General features: G+C 46.1%; 1 protein-coding gene across 5 annotated transcripts in view; it reads left to right on the top strand.

The window, feature by feature from the left end:
* HK2 (hexokinase 2) overlaps window positions 1-23,795 on the top strand; it is a 56,493-nt gene extending 32,698 nt beyond the window's left edge. For 2 of the 5 annotated variants that reach the window (XM_057741546.1, XM_057741547.1), the window contains exons 4-18: window positions 3,178-3,297; window positions 3,752-3,847; window positions 4,889-4,988; window positions 5,306-5,489; window positions 8,223-8,378; window positions 9,684-9,917; window positions 11,047-11,351; window positions 12,680-12,828; window positions 13,079-13,198; window positions 16,492-16,587; window positions 17,031-17,130; window positions 17,232-17,415; window positions 18,726-18,881; window positions 20,089-20,322; window positions 22,158-23,795. In XM_057741546.1, the coding sequence (XP_057597529.1) occupies window positions 3,178-3,297; window positions 3,752-3,847; window positions 4,889-4,988; window positions 5,306-5,489; window positions 8,223-8,378; window positions 9,684-9,917; window positions 11,047-11,351; window positions 12,680-12,828; window positions 13,079-13,198; window positions 16,492-16,587; window positions 17,031-17,130; window positions 17,232-17,415; window positions 18,726-18,881; window positions 20,089-20,322; window positions 22,158-22,302 (2,379 nt within the window). In that variant the 3' untranslated portion in view covers window positions 22,303-23,795. Of the gene's footprint in view, window positions 1-2,669; window positions 2,763-3,177; window positions 3,298-3,751; window positions 3,848-4,888; window positions 4,989-5,305; window positions 5,490-8,222; window positions 8,379-9,683; window positions 9,918-11,046; window positions 11,352-12,679; window positions 12,829-13,078; window positions 13,199-16,491; window positions 16,588-17,030; window positions 17,131-17,231; window positions 17,416-18,725; window positions 18,882-20,088; window positions 20,323-22,157 lie in introns of all 5 variants that reach the window. The other 3 variants (XM_057741550.1, XM_057741548.1, XM_057741549.1) reach the window with 3 other exon arrangements.
* Window positions 23,796-24,506: the final 711 nt, after the last annotated feature.

The raw sequence follows: 24,506 nt of genomic DNA, 5'->3' as shown, positions 1-24,506 counted from the left end.
GTTGCCCTGAGGGTAAACCTGCTTTCCTTGTTTTAATGCTGGGGTTGGACAAGGGAGGCTGAGTCTCTGGGACTGTGGGATCTGAGCTGCACTGAGGTTGTCACGTGGCTCCAGTATACAGAAACAAAATGTGTTAGTCCAAAAAAATCTGAGACCCATTTGGAAGAAATTATGAATCTATTGTGATGTTAAAAATGCTTCAAATAAATGAAAAAAAACTATATAATAATGAAACAAAGGGACTTCCCTGGTGGTGCAGTGGTTAAGAATCTGCCTGCTAATGCAGGGGACATGGGTTCAATCCCTGGTCTGGGAAGATCCCATGTGCCACAACTACTGAAGCCCATGCACCTAGAGCCCGTGCTCCACAACAAGAGAAGCCACTGCACTAAGAAGCCCTCTCACCGCAATGAAGAGTAGCCCCTGTTCGCTCCACCTAGCAGAAGCCTGCAAGCAGCAATGAAGACCTTCTCTGCCTGGAGAAGCCAAAATAAAGAAATAAATTAAAAAAAAAAATGAAACAAAGAAAACTAGAAAATATAGGTGCTTATTCCTTCCTAAGGAAGGGAAAGAATGCTATTGTCCTAAAAGTAGCAGAAAACACTTGGTAAAAAGATTGGAAGGAAATTCATAGTGGCTATTTTAGTGATGGAATTAAAGTGGTGATGCTCCCTATCTTTTCCTTTTTCATTCTTTTTAAAATATTAGGTATCAATCTTTTAGTTAATTGTAGGAAAACAAATGGGCTTTAAAAATAAAATTTAGTTAAAACCAAGACCAAATCACCAAACTCAAAACTTGCAAAGGTTTTTGAAGATCTGTGAACCCAGGCAGTGTGGGTCTCTGGACAAAGTCTGTCTTCTGGCACATGAACTTCCGCTTGGGAGCAGTGAATTACAAATTGTAATTGCAGCCACTTTAGATTTTTTAAAGTGTTTCCTGTGGGAAGGCGTAGTGAGCAGATTCTCAGACCAATAAGGAAAAGGAAACCTTTCTACCTTCATAAAATGATGCCCTTTGAACCTTTTTATGGCAGGAAGATGTTAGCTCTTTCTCCCAGTTTCTTATTCTTAGATCATCAGCTAACAGAAAAGAAGACAGTCTTCCTTTAAAGGAAGCAGATGGTCTCCTCTGCCCCTCTTTTTTAAAGAACCCAGAACTGTCCAATGGAACTTTTCACAGTGGTGGAACCATTTGGTATCTGCCCTGTGCAATGGGGCAGCCACAAGCTACCTATAGTATTGAGCACTTGAAACATGGCTAGTGTGACTGAGGAAGTGGCTTTTTAATTTTTTAAAATTCTAATTAATTGAAATAGCCACAGATGGTAACACATTATTTAATGCCTCTTTGCTGCCTATCTTTTTTTTTTTCTGCCTTCCCCTGTTGGTAGTACAATTGGAAAGAGAGCAGTGATCAGGGCTGGGTGAGGGGAAACCATTTCGATTTTTCCAAACCCTCCCCCCATCTCTGATGATTTGCCTTATTTCTTTGCACAGCTTCTGCAATTTCCTTTTTTTGGATAAAAACTATTGTACTAAAGATCATTTTGACTAGAGTACCAGGAAGAAGGTGCTGGGAGTTTGTTTAACCCTATTGTAGATTTTGTCTCTGATCAACTTCCCAACAGAATAGAACTTGCTGAATATCTATCTAGAAACCCTGTTTCCACATTAAGATGCTTGATCTCTGCTCAAGGGAGTTGGCACTTAAGCACTGGGAATCCTTTTAGTGAGGGAGCCCTGTCATTGCCCAGCATTTGCTCCTGAGAATGTTTTGGTTTGGAAATTGAGAATTTCAGCATTAGCTGAGGTTAATTTTGCACATGATCAGCTGGAGAGACAGGATTGATGCAGGAAGTTCAGTTACAGCTGGCCCGCTTCTAGAAGAGGCTGGTCTTGTCTTCCTAGATCCCTCCCACTGAGCATACACCAGACTCCTGGGAAGGCAGTGCACCTCTCAACCTACCCTGCCACCCCAAGCCTCTCAGTTCCTTTATAAGTGCAAATACTTCTTGTGGTTCTCAAACCACTGCTTCAGGATCACATGGAGGGCTATACCACCACCTTCTGCTTCAGCAGGTTTAGCTTTGGGCCCTAGAATTTGCATTTGTAACAGGCTGGTAATGCTGCTGTGGCCCACACTCTGGGACTCCTGGGTTAGTGGAATCTTCCTTGCTTCTGCCCGGAGAAAAAAAAGGGATGTTGTCTTCTTTCACCTCCCTTGGCTTTTAGATTTTGCAATCTGGTCATCCTGGCGCTTGGAATCTGCCCAGTCTTTTTGATCTTTGCTTACTTTTTGCACCAGAATGTTCCTGGCCTCAGCCTCTAAGTGTCTGGATTGGTCACCAGTTTCTCTCTGGGGATGCTGAGTGGGCAAAAAGGGAGCCATGGGGCTGTGGGCTTTGGGGCAGATTGAAAGTCTGGATGATTTCTTAGGCTTTGGATTATTCTTAGGAGCTTCGGGTTCTGCTTAGAATAGTCATGGTTGTGAGGCTGCCCACCCACAAAACCTTATTTATTTTTCAGTGCTCTTTATGGACTCACTCGGGTGTTCCATATTGAAGTTAGAAAACAAAAATAACTTCTTGGAATTGCCCCCAGGAAACTGGTTTTCTAGGATGGAGGAAAAATATAAAAGTTACTTATTTTTGTTACGTTCATTTATAGAATGCCAACAGAGAATGTCCCATCCCCTCCCCCAATCACAAGAGACAGGGATGCTAAAATACTTCTTGGCAGTGAGATGGGCTGCCCTTTCTGGTAAGACAACCAGCTGTGCATTCGTGTCAAGGGAGGTTCTGACAGAGCCACCAAAGTATATTCTGTTCCCAGGGGTTGGGATGACTTTCTGATTAGCTTTGGCTATGATTTCCCCGGCCTAATGTGGTTATTTTGACAGTGGTTTGGATAAATGGTTTAAGTGGAAGACAGTATTTAATAATCACTAACTAGTGTTAAGTCCTTATAGGTATTGTCTCATTTAATTCTTTTAGTAACTCGTGGGCAGGTACAGCTATCACCCCCATATTATAGATGAACAAATTAAAACTTCAGAGGGGATACATATCTTGCACGAATTCAGCTAAGCTAGTTCCTTTCTGAACCCAAAGTTCATGCTCTTAATTTTGGTGCTATTCTGCCTCCCTGCTCACCTCCCTGTGTTGTGTGCCCTTAGCTGTTTGACCACATTGCTGAATGCCTGGCCAACTTCATGGATAAGCTACAAATCAAAGACAAGAAGCTTCCTTTGGGTTTTACCTTCTCATTCCCCTGCCTCCAAACAAAACTAGACGAGGTAAGAGTGTTGGGAGTTTCATCCTTCTGGGAGAGTGTGTAGGTGTGTGAGAGGGATGGTAAAGAGGTATTGGGGGGGGGGAGGGTCTTTATCACTGTAGGCCCACATACATTGCACATTATTCTTATCCCACTTAGGGAAACAGGAGTGAGAAATTAGTCAAGGACTCCTTTGTTCTAAAGTGTTATGATAAACATCCTTGAAAGTTACTGATGTTAAGATACAAGTATCTTATTTTGGCAGTTCTACAGACTGCCTTTTCCACTTCTTGGGGCAGTAAATCATTCAATCTCCTTTCTTGGTCTTTGACAGAGTTTCTCCTTCCTAGGCTAGTCAGGAAGAAATATACAAATTCAGTTATGACTTTAGTTTAGCCCCATGGCAGAGGTCTCCTAATGATGAGGACTGTGGTCTGAGTTTTGTGGGGAATTAATATTCCTTGGTCCTTTTCCAGAGTATCCTGGTCTCATGGACCAAGGGGTTCAAGTCCAGTGGTGTGGAGGGGAAAGATGTGGTTACTCTGATCCGGAAGGCCATCCAGAGGAGAGGGGTGAGTCGGGGCAGCAGAGATGTGGAGGCAGGTGCTTGGGGTCTGGAGGGTCTTTACATTCTTTTGGGTCCACTCTGAAGTCTTTCCCTGTCTGTCCTCAAATCAGCGTGAGAATCTTTTGTGGTTCTTAAGAGGTTTTCTTTTCTTCTTCTCTGCTATGTTACTCAATAATCTTTATTTTTTACAGTTTTGTTGAGATAACAGCTCTGTATAAGTTTAAGGTATGCTGCATAATGACATACCTATCTTGAGAGATAATTAGCACACCAGTGATCTTATATATGATCAAATGCCTTTGGGGGTCTTCAGATTAGCATGATGGGCAACTAATCTTAGTCTTGGTGCAAGAAAAACCCTTTAGTTTTTTTTTTTTTTTTTTAAGCTCTTTATTGGAGTATAATTGCTTTACACTGTGGTGCCAGTTGCTGCTGTACAACGAAGTGAAATAGCTGTATTTATACATATATCCCCATATCCCCTTCCTCCCGAGACTTCTTTCCTCCCTCCCTATCCCACCCCTCTAAGTCATCACCAATCATCGAGTTGATCTCCCTGTGTTATGCAGCAGCTTCCCACTAGCTATCTATTTTACATTTAACCCTTTAGTTCTTAACCTGAAGAAGACTCGAATATCATTTTCAAATGAGAAAGTTGGGATGATGTTGGTATTAGGGTGGAATGGGGCAGAGAAAGGACATGATAAAGGTCTTGTCTCAGAAGGACAAGACCTTCTGGGAGGGAGGGAGAGATAGAGACAAAGAAAAGAAGAAACAGAATGAGAAGACAATGATGACAGGACGGGCTCTTCTCAGTGCAGTGATGGCTGTGAACTAGACCATGGGGCTCCTGTCAGGGAAGTCTTCCATGATGAGGACTAGCAGGGTGGGGAGTGAGATGCTGCCATTAGACTGTATCTGGACCCCGCTTCCAGCTCTAGCCTTGCATTTGAGTTGTTGTGTCTTACTGCTCTTTCTCTTCATCTTTACATCTGTAACCTTTCTGTGACAGTGAATGTCAGAAGCCCTCCTTTTATCCCTGCAGGACTTTGATATTGATATTGTGGCCGTGGTGAATGACACAGTTGGGACCATGATGACATGTGGTTATGATGACCAGAACTGCGAGATTGGTCTCATTGTGGGTGAGTGAGCACTGGCTCTAAGGGCCAATGCTGGCCAATGGATTGGGGGGGGTGGGCTGCAAAGAGAGGAGGGGTCCATGGCCTGGATGTACCTTTGTATTGAATGCTTCATATTGGAAGATAATGGTGTGGTCACTTTGGAGGGCTGAGCCAGGACTCATGGAGTTGCGGATGGTAGTGGGTTGGGATGCCCCAAGAGTCTGCACTGAGGAATCCCAGCCACCCTAGGTAGTCTCAGGACGGAGGTTTAAGAGGGAGATGGGGACTGGGGGGAGGCTGGTGTGAGTGGGTGCTGAGCAGTTCCTTGTTTTATCCAGGCACGGGCAGCAATGCTTGCTACATGGAAGAGATGCGCCACATCGACATGGTGGAGGGCGATGAGGGCCGCATGTGTATCAACATGGAGTGGGGGGCCTTTGGGGATGACGGTGCGCTTGACGACATCCGCACGGAGTTTGACCAGGAGATTGACATGGGCTCTCTGAACCCTGGGAAGCAACTGTGAGCAGCCCCACTGTGTGCGGTGGGCTCGAGGGGTGGGCTCCTGAGCGGAGGTGGGGGCTGGCCAGGGCCGGGGCCTGGTTCTCATTTTTACTTTACAGCCCTATAGCCCCTAAAAGTTGCCAAGGCACCCACTGCTTTATGGGAATATTGTGCTTATTGCATACATTGTGTCTCTCAGTCGCTGAGAGGGCTCTAAAAAAGGTAGAGCAAGCCGGCAAAAGAGATTACGGGTGATGATTTGACTGGATCTCTCAGAGGCGTCATTTTAGAAGGTCATGTTCTAAGTGGGCGGCTCTGCTCTTTCTTTCCACCTTCAGCTTGTAAGTTGTCCGTAGAAACAGTTTGTGCACCACATAAGAAAAGTCATGTTGAGATGGCAAAGATTAGGGATCTGAAAGCTCCTTTCATAGCTCCCACCTCTGTCACCGCCCAGAGCATGAGACTCTGAGAGCTGGCTCCTAATTACTGGCTGAGGTTCTGACTCAGACTCCAGCAGCATTGCCTATTATGAGCTAGGCTGAGTTGCAGGAGTCCCAGGGCCTCCTGCTCCGGCTGTAGGCAGATCCGAGGCCTGTAGAAAAGTTGGTTAAGGAGCCCCTTTGGCCACCTTCCCCGGACCTGTGGTCCAGCCAGCGTCCTGGAGTAGACTGGAGGAGGGGCTCTAGCATTTTGGACCCTGAATGTTGTACTCTCCAACCTGATCAGACCTGGTTTTTAGTTACTTTTGTTTCTTACAAAACATTATTTCACTCTCACAAGCATTTGCCCAATGTCCTTATTAAAGATCTTGAAATAGAGATTGCTGCAAGCTCTGAAGGCAATTACAAAATGTTTTGAGCAATCAGGCCCTCTCTGGTCTTTTTTAAGGCTTGTGGGATCTTAGTTCCCTGACCAGGGACTGAACCAGGGTCCTCAGCAGTAAAAGCTCCAAGTCCTAACAACTGTACCGCCAGGGAGTTCCCAGGCCCTCTCTGGTCTTATTGGTGCTGTGACTGTTGTAGGAAATTTTCTAGTACTGATCCTTGCTTGGAGGGGAAAATCCAACCCTGTAAACCAGCTTTATAAAAGAGAGTCCTTTTCTGTACAGGGGGAGTCCTTGCTTCCTCAAAGCACAGTTTATTTGTCACAATCTTCTCTCACATGTTGAAACGAGTCCATTTCATAGACTGGCTGTGTCTGCCATGGCTGGTGAGAATTTCATGGACTGAAAAAACTGCTCAAAAAAAAAAAAAAAAAAAAATTGCTGGGAGGACATATTACCAACGTGTCAGCTGCCCCTGAGGTTATTACTGGGCTTGAGTAGGAACTTTTTTTCACTCTTTATGTTTCTAAATAAATATTTTCCAAACATTGACTGAAACAAAGTGTTTATAAAAACTGAAATAAAAGCTTTTACCACCCACACTTCAGGGCCCCACTGGCTCCCTCCCCTATCTCTCATAGAACCAGCTATTTTGGAGAAGGTGCAGAAGCAGATCTGTGAGTTCCTTACTGTTGAAGCTGGGCTGCTTCTCAGGCGCGTGACTGTGCTGGTACTTAGACATTTTAAACATACCTTCTGCCCAAGCAGTTTTGCCAGCTTTCCACTTAGCTCTGATTCTGCCATACCTGGCTTTGGGTCTTGAGCAAGTCACTTCCTGAGGGCCCGGCTTCCTCTCTTGTAGTCTGCACCAGGTGACATCGGAATCCATTCCACACCCCTGCTCTGGGCCTCCTCTGAAGGCCGACCTAGTTAGTGCCCCAAGGCCCTGTGTGCCTCCTCTCTCTAGGACCTCAATCCTTTCTAAGTTACCAAGAAAGGGCCTTTTTTTTTGCTAGAAAGAATTTTAAGGGCTTGGTTTTTTCTGTCACATATCTGAGCCAGAAAGACTATCTTGTAAAGGAAACAGTGTCACCTAGTGTTGAAAAAATAAATTACCCAACTGCCCTGTCAGCTACCTTGTCACCTTCCCACTCAGAAACTTCCAACATGTCTCACTCCCAGATTCCCAAGACCACCTGATACCTAGAGCTCCTCATCTGTCCCAACCTGCCCTTCTACTCTTGACCTATCGTCCTCCCACCCCAGGCTGTTTTCACAGTTTTTTTTCTCAGGAATCCACAAATGGCCTGCAAGGGAAAGGGAGTGTGAGGGGATGAGTTGCTGGCCCTGTGCCCCAAATTTAATCAGATTGATTTTTTTTTTTTTTATAAATAAGTATTGAGGTTCTACATGAGATTTCATTTTATTTTTTATTTTTTTTATTTTTTGGCACACGGGCTTAGTTGCTCTGTGGCATGTGGGATCTTCCTGGAGCTGGGATCGAACCTGTGACCTCTGCATTAGCAGGCGGATTCTTAACCACTGCGCCACCTAGGAAGCCCGAGATTTCATTTTAAAAGAGCACTTCCTTGCTAGAGAAAAAATGTATTGAAAATCACTACCCTACACATAACTTAATTTACCTCAAATTCAAGCTGTTCCAGAATGTCCCACACTCCCTGAATGTTTGGTTTGACTGCTGAAGGCCCATCCTTTTCTCTGCCTGCATAGAAAGGCTAAACTCCCAGCTCCTCCAACCCCACCTCTGCCCAGCTGTTACTTCTCTACACGTCTCACTCCTAGTCAGTGCCATGTAAGTTAGCGCTTTGTTTTGCATCAGCCCCATGTGTGTGAGTGTTGCTTCCACAAGGAAGTCGTGAGTTCATTGGCAGCAGAGACTTAATTTTTTTGCTGTTATCTCCCTGCAGATTTGAGAAGATGATCAGTGGAATGTATATGGGGGAACTGGTGAGGCTTATCCTAGTGAAGATGGCCAAGGAGGAGCTGCTTTTTGGGGGGAAGCTCAGCCCTGAACTCCTTGCCACAGGCCACTTTGAGACCAAAGACGTTTCAGATATTGAAGGGTAAGCTTCGGGTCCTTCTCTGTTCACTGGGACCCCAGAAGGGTGGACAGTGGCTGGGGAATGAGGAAGAGGCATAGGCCCTTGACCCTTCAAATGTGGATGGCAGGAGGGTCTCACCCAGCGTGAGGCCTGTGGCTTGATGTCACTTGCCAGATAGTCTCCACTCTTGTCCGTTTTGAACGTGCCAACTACCAAAGTGACTCATGGTGCTGGGGACAGCTGGCCCCCATGCAGGGACTTGCGCTTTTGCGCTTATGCTCCTGCCTGGCACAGGGATGTTAGCTTAAGGCTGGAGGCTCCCTGAGGACCGTTTAATGACCCATTTGCCTCTATTTCCTCTCCCTTTTCCTGAAGCTCTGACGTTTCGTTCCCTATTGGTGATTTTCAAAAAAGGCGCTGTCCTGACCCCTGCTTCATAACAGAAAAATAGGTGCTTGGGTGGCCCCGAGATCGACCCATTTAGTTCCAAAAGGTAGAGCCGAGGCCTGCATTTTCACAGAATGGCGGGAGTGGGAGTAAGGATGGCCCGATTTTTGTTTTTCAATTAACAATATCCAAAGAGTCGGGCCTGGTTTCCTGTTCTTGAGACTTCCACTTGTTGCTTGAGGAGGCCTTGTTTCAGGGACCAGATGGTGGAGAGGAGGTGATTTTGGTGCTAAAGGGAGCAGTGAGACAGTTTAAATGTCTTTAAGTGGAATTCTTGAAGGAACTGTACCTACCTGCTGAAGTCGGAGGGGATGACAGTACTCGTATGTGCATGTCACTTAGTTCCCCTAAGAGGGCTAATCTCATAGCATCAACCCTTTATCGCCGTCTTTAGACACAAGTTAAAGCAGTGCTGACTCCATTGTGAAGTGCAATAGACTCTGACTGCTTTATAGAGAGCTGGCTTCCCGTGGTCGGAGGTCGTTGGTGGCAGGGACACCATTCCCACTAACCTGAGACCAGCAAACATGCACACACAACTGCATGTGTAAAGCACCAAGAATAAGGCCTTGTCCTCCCATAGTGTGTGTGTAAGAAAAGTTGGCTGTTCTCACTGGGGGGAAAGTACCTGAAGTACACACTCCTGAAGTACAGTGTGTGGGGGGGTGTGTCTGGGAGAGGAGCTCAGCTTGTGCTTTCCTCTCCTCCTTGTTCACCGCACCCCCCGTCCCCCCACAGGTGGGCCGAGCAGGGGGGTGGGTGTCTGCCTCACTGGGACATGGTGTTTGCTGGAGCCAAGGGCTTTCTTTGTTGGCCCACTTACCTCTTCCCACTGGCCACGGTGAGTGACCACACACTGTTTCTGTTTCTATTTCTCAGGGAGAAGGATGGCATCCGGAAGGCCCGGGAGATCCTGGTGCGGCTGGGCCTGGACCCGACGCAGGAGGACTGTGTGGCCACTCACCGGGTCTGCCAGATCGTGTCCACGCGCTCAGCCAGCCTGTGTGCGGCTACGCTGGCGGCCGTGCTGCGGCGCATCAAGGAGAACAAGGGCGAGGAGCGGCTGCGGTCCACCATCGGGGTGGACGGCTCTGTCTACAAGAAGCACCCCCAGTGAGCCAGCATGCGGGGCCTCTGAGAGGCCTGACTCCACAGGGACTCTGTTTTGCACTGTGGGGTGGTGGAGATGGGCCATAGAGTTGAGGGGATGAGGTTCTTTGTAGAATAAAACCTCCTAGCTGGGCAAGCGGGAGCTGGGAGTGTGTTGTCCTTGGCGTGAGTGGAGGTGATTTCTGAAGGCTGCCGATTGGGGCTTTACTCAGAGCTCTCCTGACTTCTAGGGGCTCTTTTTCTGCACCCTCTTATTTCCAGCTTCTCTGACTCAACTGGGTATTGAATTGATCCCGCCCTGCCCTCTATGTTTTGATCATAAGTGCTGAAATAATCAAATTTCGGTTGGGACCCGAAAGACATCTCTCTATTGTGCCCACTTACTATCCCATCATTTTTACCTAATATGAGTGCCAGGGCTTTCATGAACTGAAGGTAGATGTGGAAGGTCTCAGCCCTTCCACTCCCTAGGCTCCTAGTCCAGTGCTTCAAAATTTTAAAGTGTACACAAATCGCTTGTTAAGAGGCAGATTCTGATTCAGAGGTCTGGGGTTAGCCTGAGATCCTGTATGTCTACAGCCCCCAGCGATGCTGCTGGCACAGACGCCACACTTGGAGTAGTGAGGGCCTGGAAACCATGGCTCCAAGTAGCCACCACACAAGAATTTCTTGCTAAACACACCTATCATTTTTAGCTGTTCAGACACCTCTAGGATTGTTGGTAGACATCGGCCAAAGAGAGGCCAAAATCCAGAAAGGCATTTTGACTTTTCTTTTTTGGGTCTTTCACAGGCAGCATCTAATGAAATGAGTGATGAAACATGAATAGTAGTTGGTGTCTGAATCACCTGAGGCTGATAAATTGGGCAGGGGAGCTGTAGCCTGTGGGAAGAAGGGTGTTCCGTGAGTGCGTGCAGGAGACAGTGGCTTCCCAGAGGGGACATTTCCTTTTAGCAGGGTGGTTGCAGTTGAATACAGTGAATTTTATACAGTGACCCCTAACTTGGGAAAGAATAGGGAGAGGATGTTTAGGGTATCATTTGGGCTGAGGTGGTAAGCTACTGCCCCAACCATTTGTACCATTGACCCTAACTGTGGACACCCACCTCTTACCCCATCTCTGTGACTGTAGTTTCGCCAAGCGTCTTCACAAGACTGTACGGCGCCTGGTGCCCGACTGTGACATCCGCTTCCTCCGCTCTGAGGACGGCAGTGGCAAGGGGGCAGCCATGGTGACAGCAGTGGCCTACCGGCTGGCTGATCAACACCGAGCCCGCCAGAAGACCCTGGAGTCTCTGAAGCTGAGCCGCGAGCAGCTGCTGGAGGTCAAGAGGAGGATGAAGGTAGAAATGGAGCGTGGTCTGAGCAAGGAGACTCATGCCATTGCCCCCGTCAAGATGCTGCCCACCTACGTGTGTGCCACCCCCGATGGCACAGGTATGTGGCAGGGCTGCCACCCAGCTCACCACAGGGGTCAGGAGCTCCGGGAGGACTCCCTTAGGCTTAGCATTGGGTGTTCGGGCCAGGTCGCTGAACATGCTTCCTCAGCTGTAGTACTGGGAAATTCTAGTGTTCAGTGAGCTCAAGCAAGGCATTCCTCTCCCGAAACTGAACGGTAATAATAGTAGATACTTAATGAATGCTTACTATGTGTCAGACACTTTTCTACATTCTACATGTATTAATTCATTTAATCTTTAACTATTAACAGAGATTAGTAGTTAATTTTGTTTGTTAACAAGCTATTATGTTTTGCATAAAACCTAGGCACAGAGAAATTAAGAAACCTGCCCAACTTCACACAGCTAGAAAATAGCAGAGCTGGGATTCAAATCCAGGAAGTTTGGTTCCAGGGCTAGCTCTTATAAGATCAGGGGTTGGCAACCTAAGGTTCATGGGCTAAACCGGGACCACTGCTTATTTTTGTAAATAAAGTTTTATTAGTACACAGCCATTCCCATTTGCCTACATATTGTTAGTGGCTGCTTTGCGCTACCATGGCCAAGGTGTATGATTGCAGCAGGGACTGTGGCTCACAAGGCCTAAAATGTTTATCGCCTGACCCTTTATAGAAAAAGATTGCTGACCCCTGCTCTAGGTCTTGCAGTCTGAGAAATGGAGGTCTTTTCCCAATTCAGAAAAGTGATCATTGACCAGGCTGGTGTGGCACAGCTGGTAGAGGTTCCAGAGCTGGAGATTGGGACTCTGTCCCAGCCCTGCCATCTTTTGGCAGTGTGGCCCTGAGCACAGCCAGGTCGCACTCCTCTGTAGAGGGGAATGCAATGCCTCCCTCTTAGGGCTGCCTGAGGGTTGCATGGAAACTGTGTATGAGGCCTGCGGTGCACTGTGACTGTCCTGCAAAGGAGGGTTTTCTTATTTAGAAGAATCTCCCTTCAGTTTCCTTTAAAGAGTTGGACTCCGTTGTTCCTTCTCTATTCTAGAACCTTATATAAGGTGGCCTTTGATTTAGTACAAGTGGTGTGTTTGGGTGTTTTGGAGTGTACTGTATCACCATTTCTTTCCTGTGTCCTGGAGCTCATTGTGACTCCTGGGGCCCCACAATTTGAATTCATTTGAGAATTACTAAGGAACCAGCAGGTCCCTGGCCCTGGGGATCTTATTTTCCTTATCATTAGGTGGAGCTCACAGTCTAGCACCCTGAGATGGTCCAGGGCCTCCTGGGAGAGCTCCCCATTAGGGGAAGGTGCTTTAGACTGTCTCTCTCTCCAGCCCCAGTGCATCATCCTCCTGGGCTTATTTTCCAGAGAAAGGTGACTTCCTGGCCTTGGACCTTGGGGGTACCAATTTCCGGGTTCTGCTGGTGCGCGTGCGGAATGGAAAGCGACGTGGAGTGGAGATGCACAACAAGATCTACTCTATCCCACAGGAGGTCATGCATGGCACAGGGGATGAGGTGAGGCAGGGTAGCACCTTTGGGAGGGGACCCCAGGAGACACCCACTTCTCATATGGGATGGCTTTCTTTGCTCACCCATGGTCCTGGGGAGGGCTATGTGGGCTAGGGTCCTGGGCTGGCCTTTGCTTAGGTGTGTGCCTGAGCTGGCATTTCTCCTGGGTGGAGACCTCAAGCTGGTGCTCAGCCCTGCTGGGGGCAGCCCGCCCTGGCCAGGGTCCCCTGTCTCAGAGCCCAACTTCTCCTTGCAGCTCTTCGACCACATCGTCCAGTGCATCGCAGACTTCCTTGAGTACATGGGCATGAAGGGCGTGTCCCTGCCTCTGGGTTTCACCTTCTCCTTTCCCTGCCAGCAGAACAGCCTGGATGAGGTAATAGTACCTTCCTGGAGGGCTCTCCTATGGGCTCTACTGATTCTGAATCAGCCAGTTTCAAGCAGGAGAGAAAGCTGAGCTGAGAGGAAGAAAACAAGGGCATGAGTGACCAGTCATGGGAAAGGGCTCGTTGATGGGAATGAGCGAGTCAGAGCTGGTAGAGGTCAAGTAGGTGACAATCTCTGGGGTAATAATACGAGGCACTCTGCTAGGCTTCCTATGCTCATAGTCTCATTTAACCCTTATAGCAACCATGTAAGGTAGGTGTTTGTATACCCATTTTGCAGAAAGGAGAACAAGGTCTACAGAGATGCCAAGTATCTTGCAGATCATATAGCTTGGGAGTGGCTACGCCATGCTTTCATTCTGGTTTCCTGACACCTGAGTCCATGCTCTCAGTTATGCTCAGCTGCTCCTGGGGCCCCTATTTCGGGCTCAGGACATTTCACTCCATCTCCTGTTTGGGTGCCCTGGTGTTTCTCTAGTGTCACCTTTGCTTTTCATTCCCTGTCAACTTGCCTTGGATGAATGAAGCAGGTGGTGAAGAGCTGGTGCTCTCACATATTCTGGACATGGGTGTGTTGAAGTGTAGGGGAGCTGAGTAGGCAATGCCTAGGCTTGCTCAGCACAGGTGATTGGTATGTTAGGTATCAGAATACTCTTATTTAAGCAGTTGTTTCTCTGTGTCTCGATCAGTGTTCTAGAAGCTTACATGCTTGTTACAAGTGGACATATACTGTGGTTGGAGTTGCCAGGGTAAAAAGGGCATGGTTCCTGCTTTAGGTGCTTACAAACAAACTGAATGGATGGAACAAGCTCGGAAAAGCAGGAGCTGCTCTTTGGAATGTGGCAGCAGCGGAATGATGAAGCCTCGAGGATGATGTTAATCTGAGCACATACCTGGAGGGCATGAGGGATACCTGGTCAGAAAAATGAGTTGCTGAGGAGGAAAGGCAGGCAGGCCTGGCAGTATTGAGGAAGGCACACAGGTGGGAACAGTCACAGGTACCGTGGGCTTGGCCCAGTGCTGGGGGAAGGCCTGCGTTGCCTGTAGGGTCCCCGGAGCAGCAGGCCTTGTGTTTCTCAGCTGAGTTTTGTAAATGCTTCCTGCTCCTCCCTCACCACATGCACTAGCACAGTAAGGTTTTGGGAAGTCCTGCAATAAAACCCCTGCCTAATCCAGTATTTCCCAACATCTGTTAACTTTTGTCCAGTGTTAACTTGTCCAGTATTGCTTTTAGCTTTTCCAGCTTCTCTGTCTCAACATATTTTTTTCAGTGTCAGTGTGTTGGTTTTCAAAACCTTCACATTTACATCAATTTACCAAAAGGACTTACCAAACATGTATATAAATATTTATGTGATATTTAATGAAACATTGCGTATTATAACAGTCATTAGAAACAAACCAAAGTGTTCAACAGTTGGGAAATATTTAAATCAGGAGTCATTCACTGCCTCATGTCAGCGAGTAGTTTTTTGGAAGAAATTTCAATGATTTGGGAAAACACTGGTGGTAGGACTAAACACAAATTTTTAAGAAAAGTATAATTGCTATAATATAGAAATATATAAAATATGATTAATAGGAAGATAAAAACATAACACTCAAGTATATATGCTTCTGGACTTTTCCTTCTGAAATATTTTAAACAGATACTATCGTACTTTTCAAGTATAGTTACATGTGTATATGTTTATATATTTGTCTGGTGGCCCCCAAGACATGTTAACTGTTTCTGTTAGTGCTTGAATTGTAAAATTCCAGGTCATTGTATTGGATTTTATACCACATGTTCTAAGTTTCAGTAAGAAGCATACATTCAGTCTGGAACTGTGAAAACAAGAACAAAGGAAGCAGAAGCCGGGTTCTGTCTGTTGTTCTGTCTGTAAGCTGGGTTCTGCTCTGTTGAGATCACTTTGTTGCTGGGACAGCCAGCAGGTGCTGAGGCTTAGCGGCCTCGAGCTGCCTGGATTAACTGGTGGCCACAGGCATTTCTCCCCAGCTATTGGACCTTCTGCATGTCTTATTGTTAAGGACCACCTGCAATAATGTTATTTGAACATTCTGTATGCTTGCAAGTGCCAAATACAAAATTTCATCAGAGATGTCAAGCTAATTTGTAGACAAGAAAATCAGGTGGAGATAAGCACATAGTTGTTTGATTGTAGGTGTATAAACCAGGGCACTGCTGAGATTGTACTTTGTTTTTCTGAATTTCCTGGGATCTGAACACAGTGGGAATTGTGATACCAAACTCCTGGGCCATGAAATACCAAGCAAGCAAGCAAGTCCTGGAGAAACCATGCAAGTTGGTGGATAGTGAGCACACAGCCCATTTATGGGTTCTGGCTTCTTAGGAAGGAGCTCTGGGAGTTCTTGATGCGTGTCCCCTGATGGGCCGTGGCAGCAGAGAGGGAACCAGGGCACAGTACATGAAACAGTCCCTCATACTCAAAGCAGTTATGAATCGGCTCCTGGAGGGCCTCCTTGTTCTCTTCATACTAGAGTTTGAAAATTTAGAGACACAAACCCACCCCTCTGTATGATGTACAGGGCAAAAGGCTTTTCCCAGTGAAGGAAACAAGCATATCGAACTTAGTTCCTTGGCAGGGGCAGGTGTGTGGTGCTTATGAGCCCGTCCATTGGAACTGGTGGGACCTGGGGGTGTCCTCCTCTCTTCCAAGCTGCAGGCCTTGGGCAAGTTACTCCAGAGCCACAGTTACCTGTAAAATGGGCATGAGAGTGATAACAGTTTCACAAAGTTGCTGTGAGGATTCAATGGTGTAACACATGGGTTGTGCTCAGCCCAGTACCTGGTGCATAGCAGGCACTCCTAGCAGATGAAAGAGGTTTAGAATAGGGTGAGATGATTCGTTTTTAAAGGGCATCTATGGAAAGTAAATCAGAAAGAGAAAAACGGATATTGTATATTAACGCATATATGCAGAATATAGAAAAATGGTACAGATCAACTGGTTTGCAAGGCAGAAATAGAGACACAGATGTAGAGAACAAACATATGGACACCAAGGTGGGAAAGGGGTGGGGGTTGGGGTGGGATGAATTGGGAGATTGGGATTGCCATATATACATTACTAATAAGGAAAAAAAATCAAAATGTATGCTTTAAATGTATGCAGTTTATTTTATGTCGATTATATCTCTATAAAAGTTCTTAAAAAAGAAAAAATAAAGGGCATCTGTATAACCTGTGAAGTTGAGAACTAGAGAATGACCCGAGATCCCTTCTCTGATATCCACATCCCTGCCCATGTGTGATTTTTAGAGCATCCTCCTCAAGTGGACTAAAGGCTTCAAGGCATCTGGCTGCGAGGGCGAGGACGTGGTTACACTGCTGAAGGAAGCCATCCACCGGCGAGAGGTGAGAGAGGCGTGGCATGAGGACTAAAGTGATCTGTGTGTTCAGAAGCTGGGGGAAGTGTTAAGTGCAGTTGTGTTGGTCACAGGGAGAATTAAGCTAGTCCTTCAGCAGTTTGTGAGTGTCCACTGTGTGTCAAGCGCTGCTCTTGGAACTGGGGATTCAGGAGTGCTCACAACCACCTCTTGTTAAACAAACCCTTGAGCTAATGTCAGGTGCTCTTGAGCTATGAAGAAGATGAAGCTGGGGGAGGGCAGAGTGAATGAGCTGGGGAAGGGCACTCTTTTAAATACCATAACCAGGGAAGGTCTCTGAGGAGGTGATATTTAAACAAAGACAATGAGCCCTGCCTTATAAGTTTTATATACATTTAAATCTCCCTTGCAAGTGTCTGAAGGGATAATATTGTGGTCCATTTGTGGACTGGGATCTGCTGTTGCTCTCAGGAGTTTGACCTGGATGTGGTTGCTGTGGTGAATGACACAGTTGGGACTATGATGACCTGTGGCTATGAAGACCCTCACTGCGAAGTTGGCCTCATCGTTGGTAAAGACTTGGGCTGCCCTTCCCATGTGGGGACACATAGGCTAGGGTGGGAGGGAGGACAGAGCTGAGTGAGGCCTTGACTGACATCTCTTGATGGGCAGGCACGGGCAGCAATGCCTGCTACATGGAGGAGATGCGAAATGTTGAGCTGGTGGAAGGGGAAGAGGGGCGGATGTGTGTCAACATGGAGTGGGGAGCCTTCGGGGACAATGGATGCCTAGAAGACTTCCGCACAGAATTTGATGCAGCTGTGGATGAACTTTCCCTCAACCCTGGCAAACAGAGGTAGGCACCCACCTGTATGTGGGCCCTCGTATGTTTATCTTAGAACTGAACAGTGATGAGTAATCTGGTCCTCCACAACAGCAGATCCCAGGACACTCATTCTCTTGAGATGCTAATAGAAGAGATTTATTTGGAAAGGGCTTCTTGTCAAATACATCTGGAAAGTTCTGGGTTAAGTCCTGGTTAAGTTCTGGTTAAGCCCCTGCTAGACTATGATGCTCTTGAAGTCCAGTTGGGAAAACAAATCACAAGTTATGTTGCAAGGAGAATTTCATATAGGGAATTGGTCACACAGGTTTTAGAGGGATGAAAAGACAAAAAGGGGATGCTGAGGAGCACGGAAGCAGCTCCTACCCTGAGGACTGAGAGAACAGGTGGGAGAGAGTGTTAAAACCTAGGTCTGGAACTTGAGGAAAAACAGACATTTGAACTACCTGCTGCTATCAGGATGAAGAAGCATTGCTGGGGCAAGGCGGGTAGGAACAGGAAGCAAATGGGAGCAAACCTCTTTCTCCTCCATCCATCCAGTGTGTAGCAAACACCCTCTACTGGCATACTGAATAAGAGGGCAGCCCCTGCATCACGAAGCCCCTGGTATGGTGGGATCCCATTAGGAGGAGGTTGCATGTAGTGTTTTCTAATTGGGTTAATTAGGGACCATGCTTCTGCAAAATATACTTAGCAAAATATTTGTCTATAGTAGAAGTCACAGACTAAAATACCTCCAGGAACCAGGCAGGCAATATTAATGAAAGAAACAAGCTGGAGTAAGACAAGATTGAATGATGATGGGGTCTTGGTTGAAACAGAACCTTGACTTTTTAAAGGCACCAGAAGACTCTCAAGCCATTGAGTAGGCATGTTTAGTTCTAGTGGTCAGAATAGAGGTCCCCAGCTGGCACTAGTTACATGAGCGATAAGTGATTAGGTCAAAGAGAAAGCATGCTAAATTCTCAGCAAGATGGGGCATTAAGACTCAGCATCTTACCCTTCTGGAAATGTGCTGGGGTTTGGGTGTGTGTTCCTTCTTGAGGAGTCGGGAATAAGCCTTGGAAGGGAAACGAAGCCATAAAATGGGGTCCATCTTAGGGAACCCCGTGGGCCTAGGACACGTTTTACCGAAGGCTGTGAGTTAGTATGTGTGGATGCCAGGAATCCTGCTCAAGTAAGTCAAATAGCATTTCCTTTCCCATGAAGGGGAATCTGTATGCCCTCTACCTTCTAATGCAATGGGGGTGACTGAGCTGGTCTATCTCAGCACATCCCACCACCTTCCTTCTTAATCTCCATGAACATTACCTGTATTGCAGGTTCGAGAAAATGATCAGTGGCATGTACTTGGGCGAGATTGTTCGTAACATCCTCATCGATTTCACTAAACGTGGGCTGCTCTTCCGTGGCCGCATCTCAGAGCGGCTCAAGACAAGGGGGATCTTTGAAACTAAGTTCCTGTCTCAGATTGAGAGGTGAGAATTTAGGGCCTGGAATAGGATGAACTGTATATCCTCCTTTTCATGGACAGACAAGCTGGGATTTCCACAATTCAAGTAAGATCAGGGTGTGGCTTACATAAAGGTCAGCTTATTAGCTACCATGTTTGTATATATATAGTGTTGTTTTAAAGTACTTTATGAACAGTTGGCAGGCATTTTAAGGGAAAATATATAATATTCTTATGAAAAATCACGCTAAGCTCGAGGAGCCTGTGCAAAGCAGTATTGTCGGGTTTTAGACCAATTTCAAAGGTAGAAAGAAGGATGGCTGCTCATAGAATGTAAATTGGAATGCACGGAGGAAGATAACGCACTAAAACACTTACGCTTGGCAAGAGGGTTCTTAACCGCTGGCTGCAGTAATAAGGCGACCAAGATTGAGTGAAGGTTGGCATGTCAGGCAATGCAGAAACGTGCCTTGTGGCAGCTCATTAAAGCCAAGCCTTCTTCCTTCAGTCTAATGGTGAAGTCTGCTCCAAATGAGAATGTGGAATTCCAGAGCCTTTTAAAAATTAATGCTGTGTCATTATTACTCTCATGCATATAGAAAAACAGGAACTGAACGGCCTACATGAGTGGGGCCCTAGGGCACTTGTACCAGTGAATAGAATATTGTTCTAGTTTACATGTCTGTTTATTTTCTTCTTATAGTTTTATTTACCTTTGCTTCATAAATAGCACACAAGTAACAGATTTCAGACCACCCAGAGAAGGGGAATAGAAATAGAACAGGCATCTGTTGTTGGTTGGTGGTGTTTGTCCTGCTGACCTGTGAACAATGAGAGATTGGACAGGAAAGGGCTTTGCAACTGAAAACTGTCACATACAAGCATCATCACTGCCTTTACTGTCATGTTTCCAAATAAGTGGAATACATGGACACTGAATTTCCTTTTATTTTGAGTATCCGTTTTGTAGCAGCAGAGCCCTACCTTGCCTAGGCAAAGTGGCATAGGGAGCTGTTTCTTCATGTTCCTGTCTGTGAGGACCAGTAAGATGAGCACTGGTTCCGGAACTGTAAGAATAGAACCACCTTTCAGGGGCAGTGGCTTTTACAACCAACTCTTGGAAGGCCAGGTTCCCCAGAAGCACTCTTGATGAAGGAGCCAGGCCCTGGAGTGGCAGACCACCAGGCCCTCTTGGTATGTGACTGACCACGCATTGTCTCCTCCTGCCCCAGTGACTGCCTGGCACTGCTGCAGGTCCGTGCCATCCTGCACCACTTGGGGCTCGAGAGCACCTGCGATGACAGCATCATCGTCAAGGAGGTGTGCACCGTGGTGGCGCGGCGGGCAGCCCAGCTCTGTGGTGCAGGCATGGCCGCCGTGGTGGACAAAATACGGGAAAACCGTGGGCTGGACACCCTGAAAGTGACAGTGGGCGTGGATGGGACTCTCTACAAGCTGCATCCTCAGTAAGTGCCTGATCCCCACTCTTCCTGCCCATCTTTCTCCCTCCTTCTCTCCATTCTTTCCTTGCTTTCCTTTCTCTCTCTCTCTTTATTTTATGGCAAATTATCAGATATTCCAAAGAGTGTATATAATGTATATATTATAGTCTAAAGATTAATAACTAGAAGTAGGTCTGTGTTCCACCACCCAGCTTGGAAGCCCCCTGTGAGCCCCTCCCAACTGCACTCTTCACTCCTCCCTACCATGAGTAAGTGCTGTGGTGATTGTCTATTGCTTTCATTGTTTAGTTTTACTTAATTCTGAAGTTATCATAGGGGAATCATATGGCATCTTTTCTTTTGTGACTGGCTTTTCTCACACCTCATTTATGGTTTTGAGATGCATCCACATTGAAGTCTGCAATTATAGTTCATTAATTTTCAGGGCTGTACAGCATCCTTTGAATGACTATCCTGTAATTTATTCTAAGGATGAATATTTGGGTTATTTATAGATTTTGACTATTACAAACAGTGCTCCTGTCAACATTTTAGTAAACGTATGCTGGAACTCTGGAGCAAGATTTTTTCCTATAGTCTAGGGTAGGGGTTGGCAGATTATAGCCACAACTGTTTTTGTAAATCAAGTTTTATTGGCACGCAGCCATGCCCACTTGTTTATGTGTTGTTTGTGGCTGCTTTCTGCTATAACAGCAGACCATATGACCCACAAAGCTCAAAGTATCTACTGTCTGGCCCTCTATAGAAGAACTTTGCCACCCTCGCTCCTGGTATGTAAGTACTGAATTCCCTTTTCTTTTTACTCTTTTTCCTGTCTTTCTCCATCTCTTCCCCCTTTTCTCCTCTCATCGCTATTTCTCTTCTCCTTTCTTCCCTCACTTGCATAGGTTTTGAATAAATTGGTTTAAAATCAGGAAGTGCCTCAGTCTCTCTCCCCTAGAAGCTCTTCAACTAAACGTTAAAAGACTAGAGCTGTGCCCCTTGTCCAGACAGGAGGTAGGATGGAGAGACTCATTGATTGAATTGTCACCTGCTGACACCATGTTGTTTCAAGGAGTCGAGAAACTTGCCCAGAGTGTACAGTTAGTGATAAGAGTGGGCCTTGAGAAGTTCCAAGTTTCTCTTGTTGATGATCCATGTCATTGTGCAAATAGGAACCTCAGTCTCAAGTGAGGGTTGGGAGGGGGACAGAAGTCCAGCCACCAGCACTGGGGCTTAGTGTTAGGAGCCTCTGTTCTCAGCTCTGCAGATGGGGAGGAGCAACTTGACCCTGCTACGGTGAGGCAGATGGTGACGAACGGTTTCTTTATCTAGTCCCATATCAGGAAGAATCTGTGATTCCTGTCATCTCCCAACAGCACCCTCCTAAGTCTGCTTTTTTGCCTTTAATGACATGTTGGGTTAGATATGAGTCTGATGGGAGTTTATACCTCTGGAAAATAGAATACCACATGTGTGGAGCTTGGTCCTCCCCTCCAGAGTTGATGAACAGCTTATACACTTCTGCAAGGCATGCTTGTGGTGTACATGATGGTTGAACTCCTCTTTCACTGCTTAGTTTTAAGAACACAGCTTGCCAGAATCTCAGACTTTTGTCCTAGAGTCGAATCTTAGCTTCCCACTCGGCCACTGTGACATAGAATTTGGGCATGTTGCTAGTCTCTCCACCTGTTTTCTGAAACACAATACATAGTGTTTAATACATGGTAGCTGTCATCCTCGTCCCCATCTCAATTATTCCTGGGTTTCCAGCATCACTTCTTAGGGTCCCATTTGTAAGGACACAGATCAATCATAACTAAGCTATTTTTTTTCTGTCTTCCTCCCAACTCTTCCAGCTTTGCCAAAGTCATGCATGAGACGGTGAAGGACTTGGCTCCAGAATGTGACGTGTGCTTCCTGGAGTCAGAGGACGGCAGTGGGAAGGGGGCGGCTCTCATCACTGCTGTGGCCTGTCGCATCCGCGAGGCTGGACAGCGGTAGAGCCCCTGACATTGGAAGGACTTTCTCTGGTTTCCCTTCTTTCCTGCTTTAAATGATAAGGTGCCATCCCCTTGTGTCAGAGACAGACCCCTTGGCTTTTCCTCGACAGAGAGAACCTTATTGGACTGGATTTCGTCTCTGTCTACTCACTACAGAGTTTGGTACCCAAGCCTTGGCCCTCCTGAGATAAATACAATTTGAAGTAAGGATCGGATCACACTCATCACAACTGTTACCACTGATTCTCTTAAAACTTGAAAAAAAACTTAACCTTGAGTAATCCCCCTGGCCAAATTCCATGTCCCTGTATAATCCTACAGGATGGGGACACTAATGAAAAAATATGGGTGCTTCACCTTGGAGCCTGAACATGACGTTTCTAGGTGGAGAGCATCCCCCAGCATGGAGGTTGATGCTATTTCTCCTCTCAGAGATCTAGGAGGTCTCCACGGACCTGAGCCTGCTTCTCCCATAGGCAGGGAGGAGGGGCAGCAATGGAGGAGAAACCCATGGATAGCCACGTGGCAGCCCCTCTTCAACCTCATCTGTAAGCATTTGCCCAGTGGGTTACAGTGGATGCTGTTCCTGGAATCAAAGCATCCTGAGTCTGAGCAAGCAAAACCAAAGCCAAGAGTCCTGTGCGGGGGCTTGTTGTCACATCTCCTTGTGGGTTCACAAGTCATCCATAAGCAGTGGACCTTTGGGGGAGGGAAGACTTTTTGGTCTGTTTTAAATTTTTTTCATGCAGAAGTGGAAACACTGTATTTTCATTTTAATTTATATTTGAAGTTTATTTAGTTCATGAAGTACATCTGCTCCTTCATCTTGACACTGTATGTAACGATCAGTTGTATGTGATGTATTTATATGTTAATTTGTTGTGCCTGTAAATACACAGGGTCTCATTAGTAGATCAGTAAAGGATGGAAGATGAAGATACTGATTGGTTACTAGAAATACCTCATTCATCTGCAGGAAGAGAAGGAAAGCCTCTTTAGGGTGAGTGAACGATCAAACAGCTCCTTGCCAGCTCTTCCTTTCCCTGCAGACTCAGAAACTTGAAAGGTGTCTGGGGACAGAGTGAAGGAGGCTGGGGCTATGGATAGAAGAACCCACACTAACTGGCTGCTCAGTCTAAAGACTTTCCTGGGCAATATTACATGAGATGTTAACAAAGGAAACAGAAATCATTTCAAATAGACTCTGCTTTGAAATCTTCATTCTCAGGGCAGTTGTTAGTACTTTAAACCTCTCTAACAGGATAAAGGAAACCACCAAAAACATTACAAAAATTGTCTAATTGTTGATAGCAAACCAAAACAAAACAATTAAACAATCAAACAAAACTTCAGGGACAACACTTTTAGGGGATTTGTGCCCTCCTAGCAAATTTTACCTTGGGTTTGTTTTGTAAATGTTCTACAAGAGGTGTTGTCCAGACTTCCCTAGGCTGAGATGTTTTTACCAGAAGTATTTATTTCAAATGCTTGGTACTGGGGGGGGTGGGGTGGGGTGGGGGTGGTGGGGGGGTTGTTAAGGGGCTGGGAGAAGGGCAGGGGGGGAGGGACATAAAAGCTTCCTTACCCTACTTTTTAGAGTGCAGTTAATTCTGAATCTGAAAGCCCACTTCTGCCCTAAAATATGCACACCCACACACATTAAGCCTGAATACTTCATCATAAAGAGGGGATGGCCTTTGATCCTTGTAGACTTAGATACAAGGATCCAAACAGAAAAATGGAGTGACACGACTCAATAGCACCCGATTTTTGCACATTTATCAAACTTGTACTGAGAACAGTGTCTAGATTTCTGTATCACTAAAGGATGCCCAAGAAATAGAAATGAACTTTAACTTTGAAACTTAAAAATTAGGCACCATCTATGAAACTGCACATTTTTAAAAGGTAGAGCTGTGTATTTGGCTGTTTAATGTGTGTTGTTGGTTTCCAAGAAGGAACGCTGGAAAATGCATTTCGAATGTTTGTGTTTCCACAGTTAGGTGACAGTTCCTTGCTGACGCTGCTTTGTTCATGTAAATACATTGACTCTCAATCTTTGACTAGGGTGTGCTCAATAGCAGATCATCTCAGATCCTTGAGCACTCAGTCTATGAAGGTATCTTCAATACTGTCATGTACAATAAAGAACTAGTTGAATTAACTGTGTGATGTGAACTATTATTAATAAATTTTAACATTTTT

The sequence above is a fragment of the Hippopotamus amphibius genome, chromosome 7, assembly GCF_030028045.1.
Source record: "Hippopotamus amphibius kiboko isolate mHipAmp2 chromosome 7, mHipAmp2.hap2, whole genome shotgun sequence".
NCBI lineage: Eukaryota > Metazoa > Chordata > Mammalia > Artiodactyla > Hippopotamidae > Hippopotamus > Hippopotamus amphibius.
Note: the sequence above shows the minus strand (reverse complement) of the source record. Positions and strands in the feature narration are given on the sequence as shown.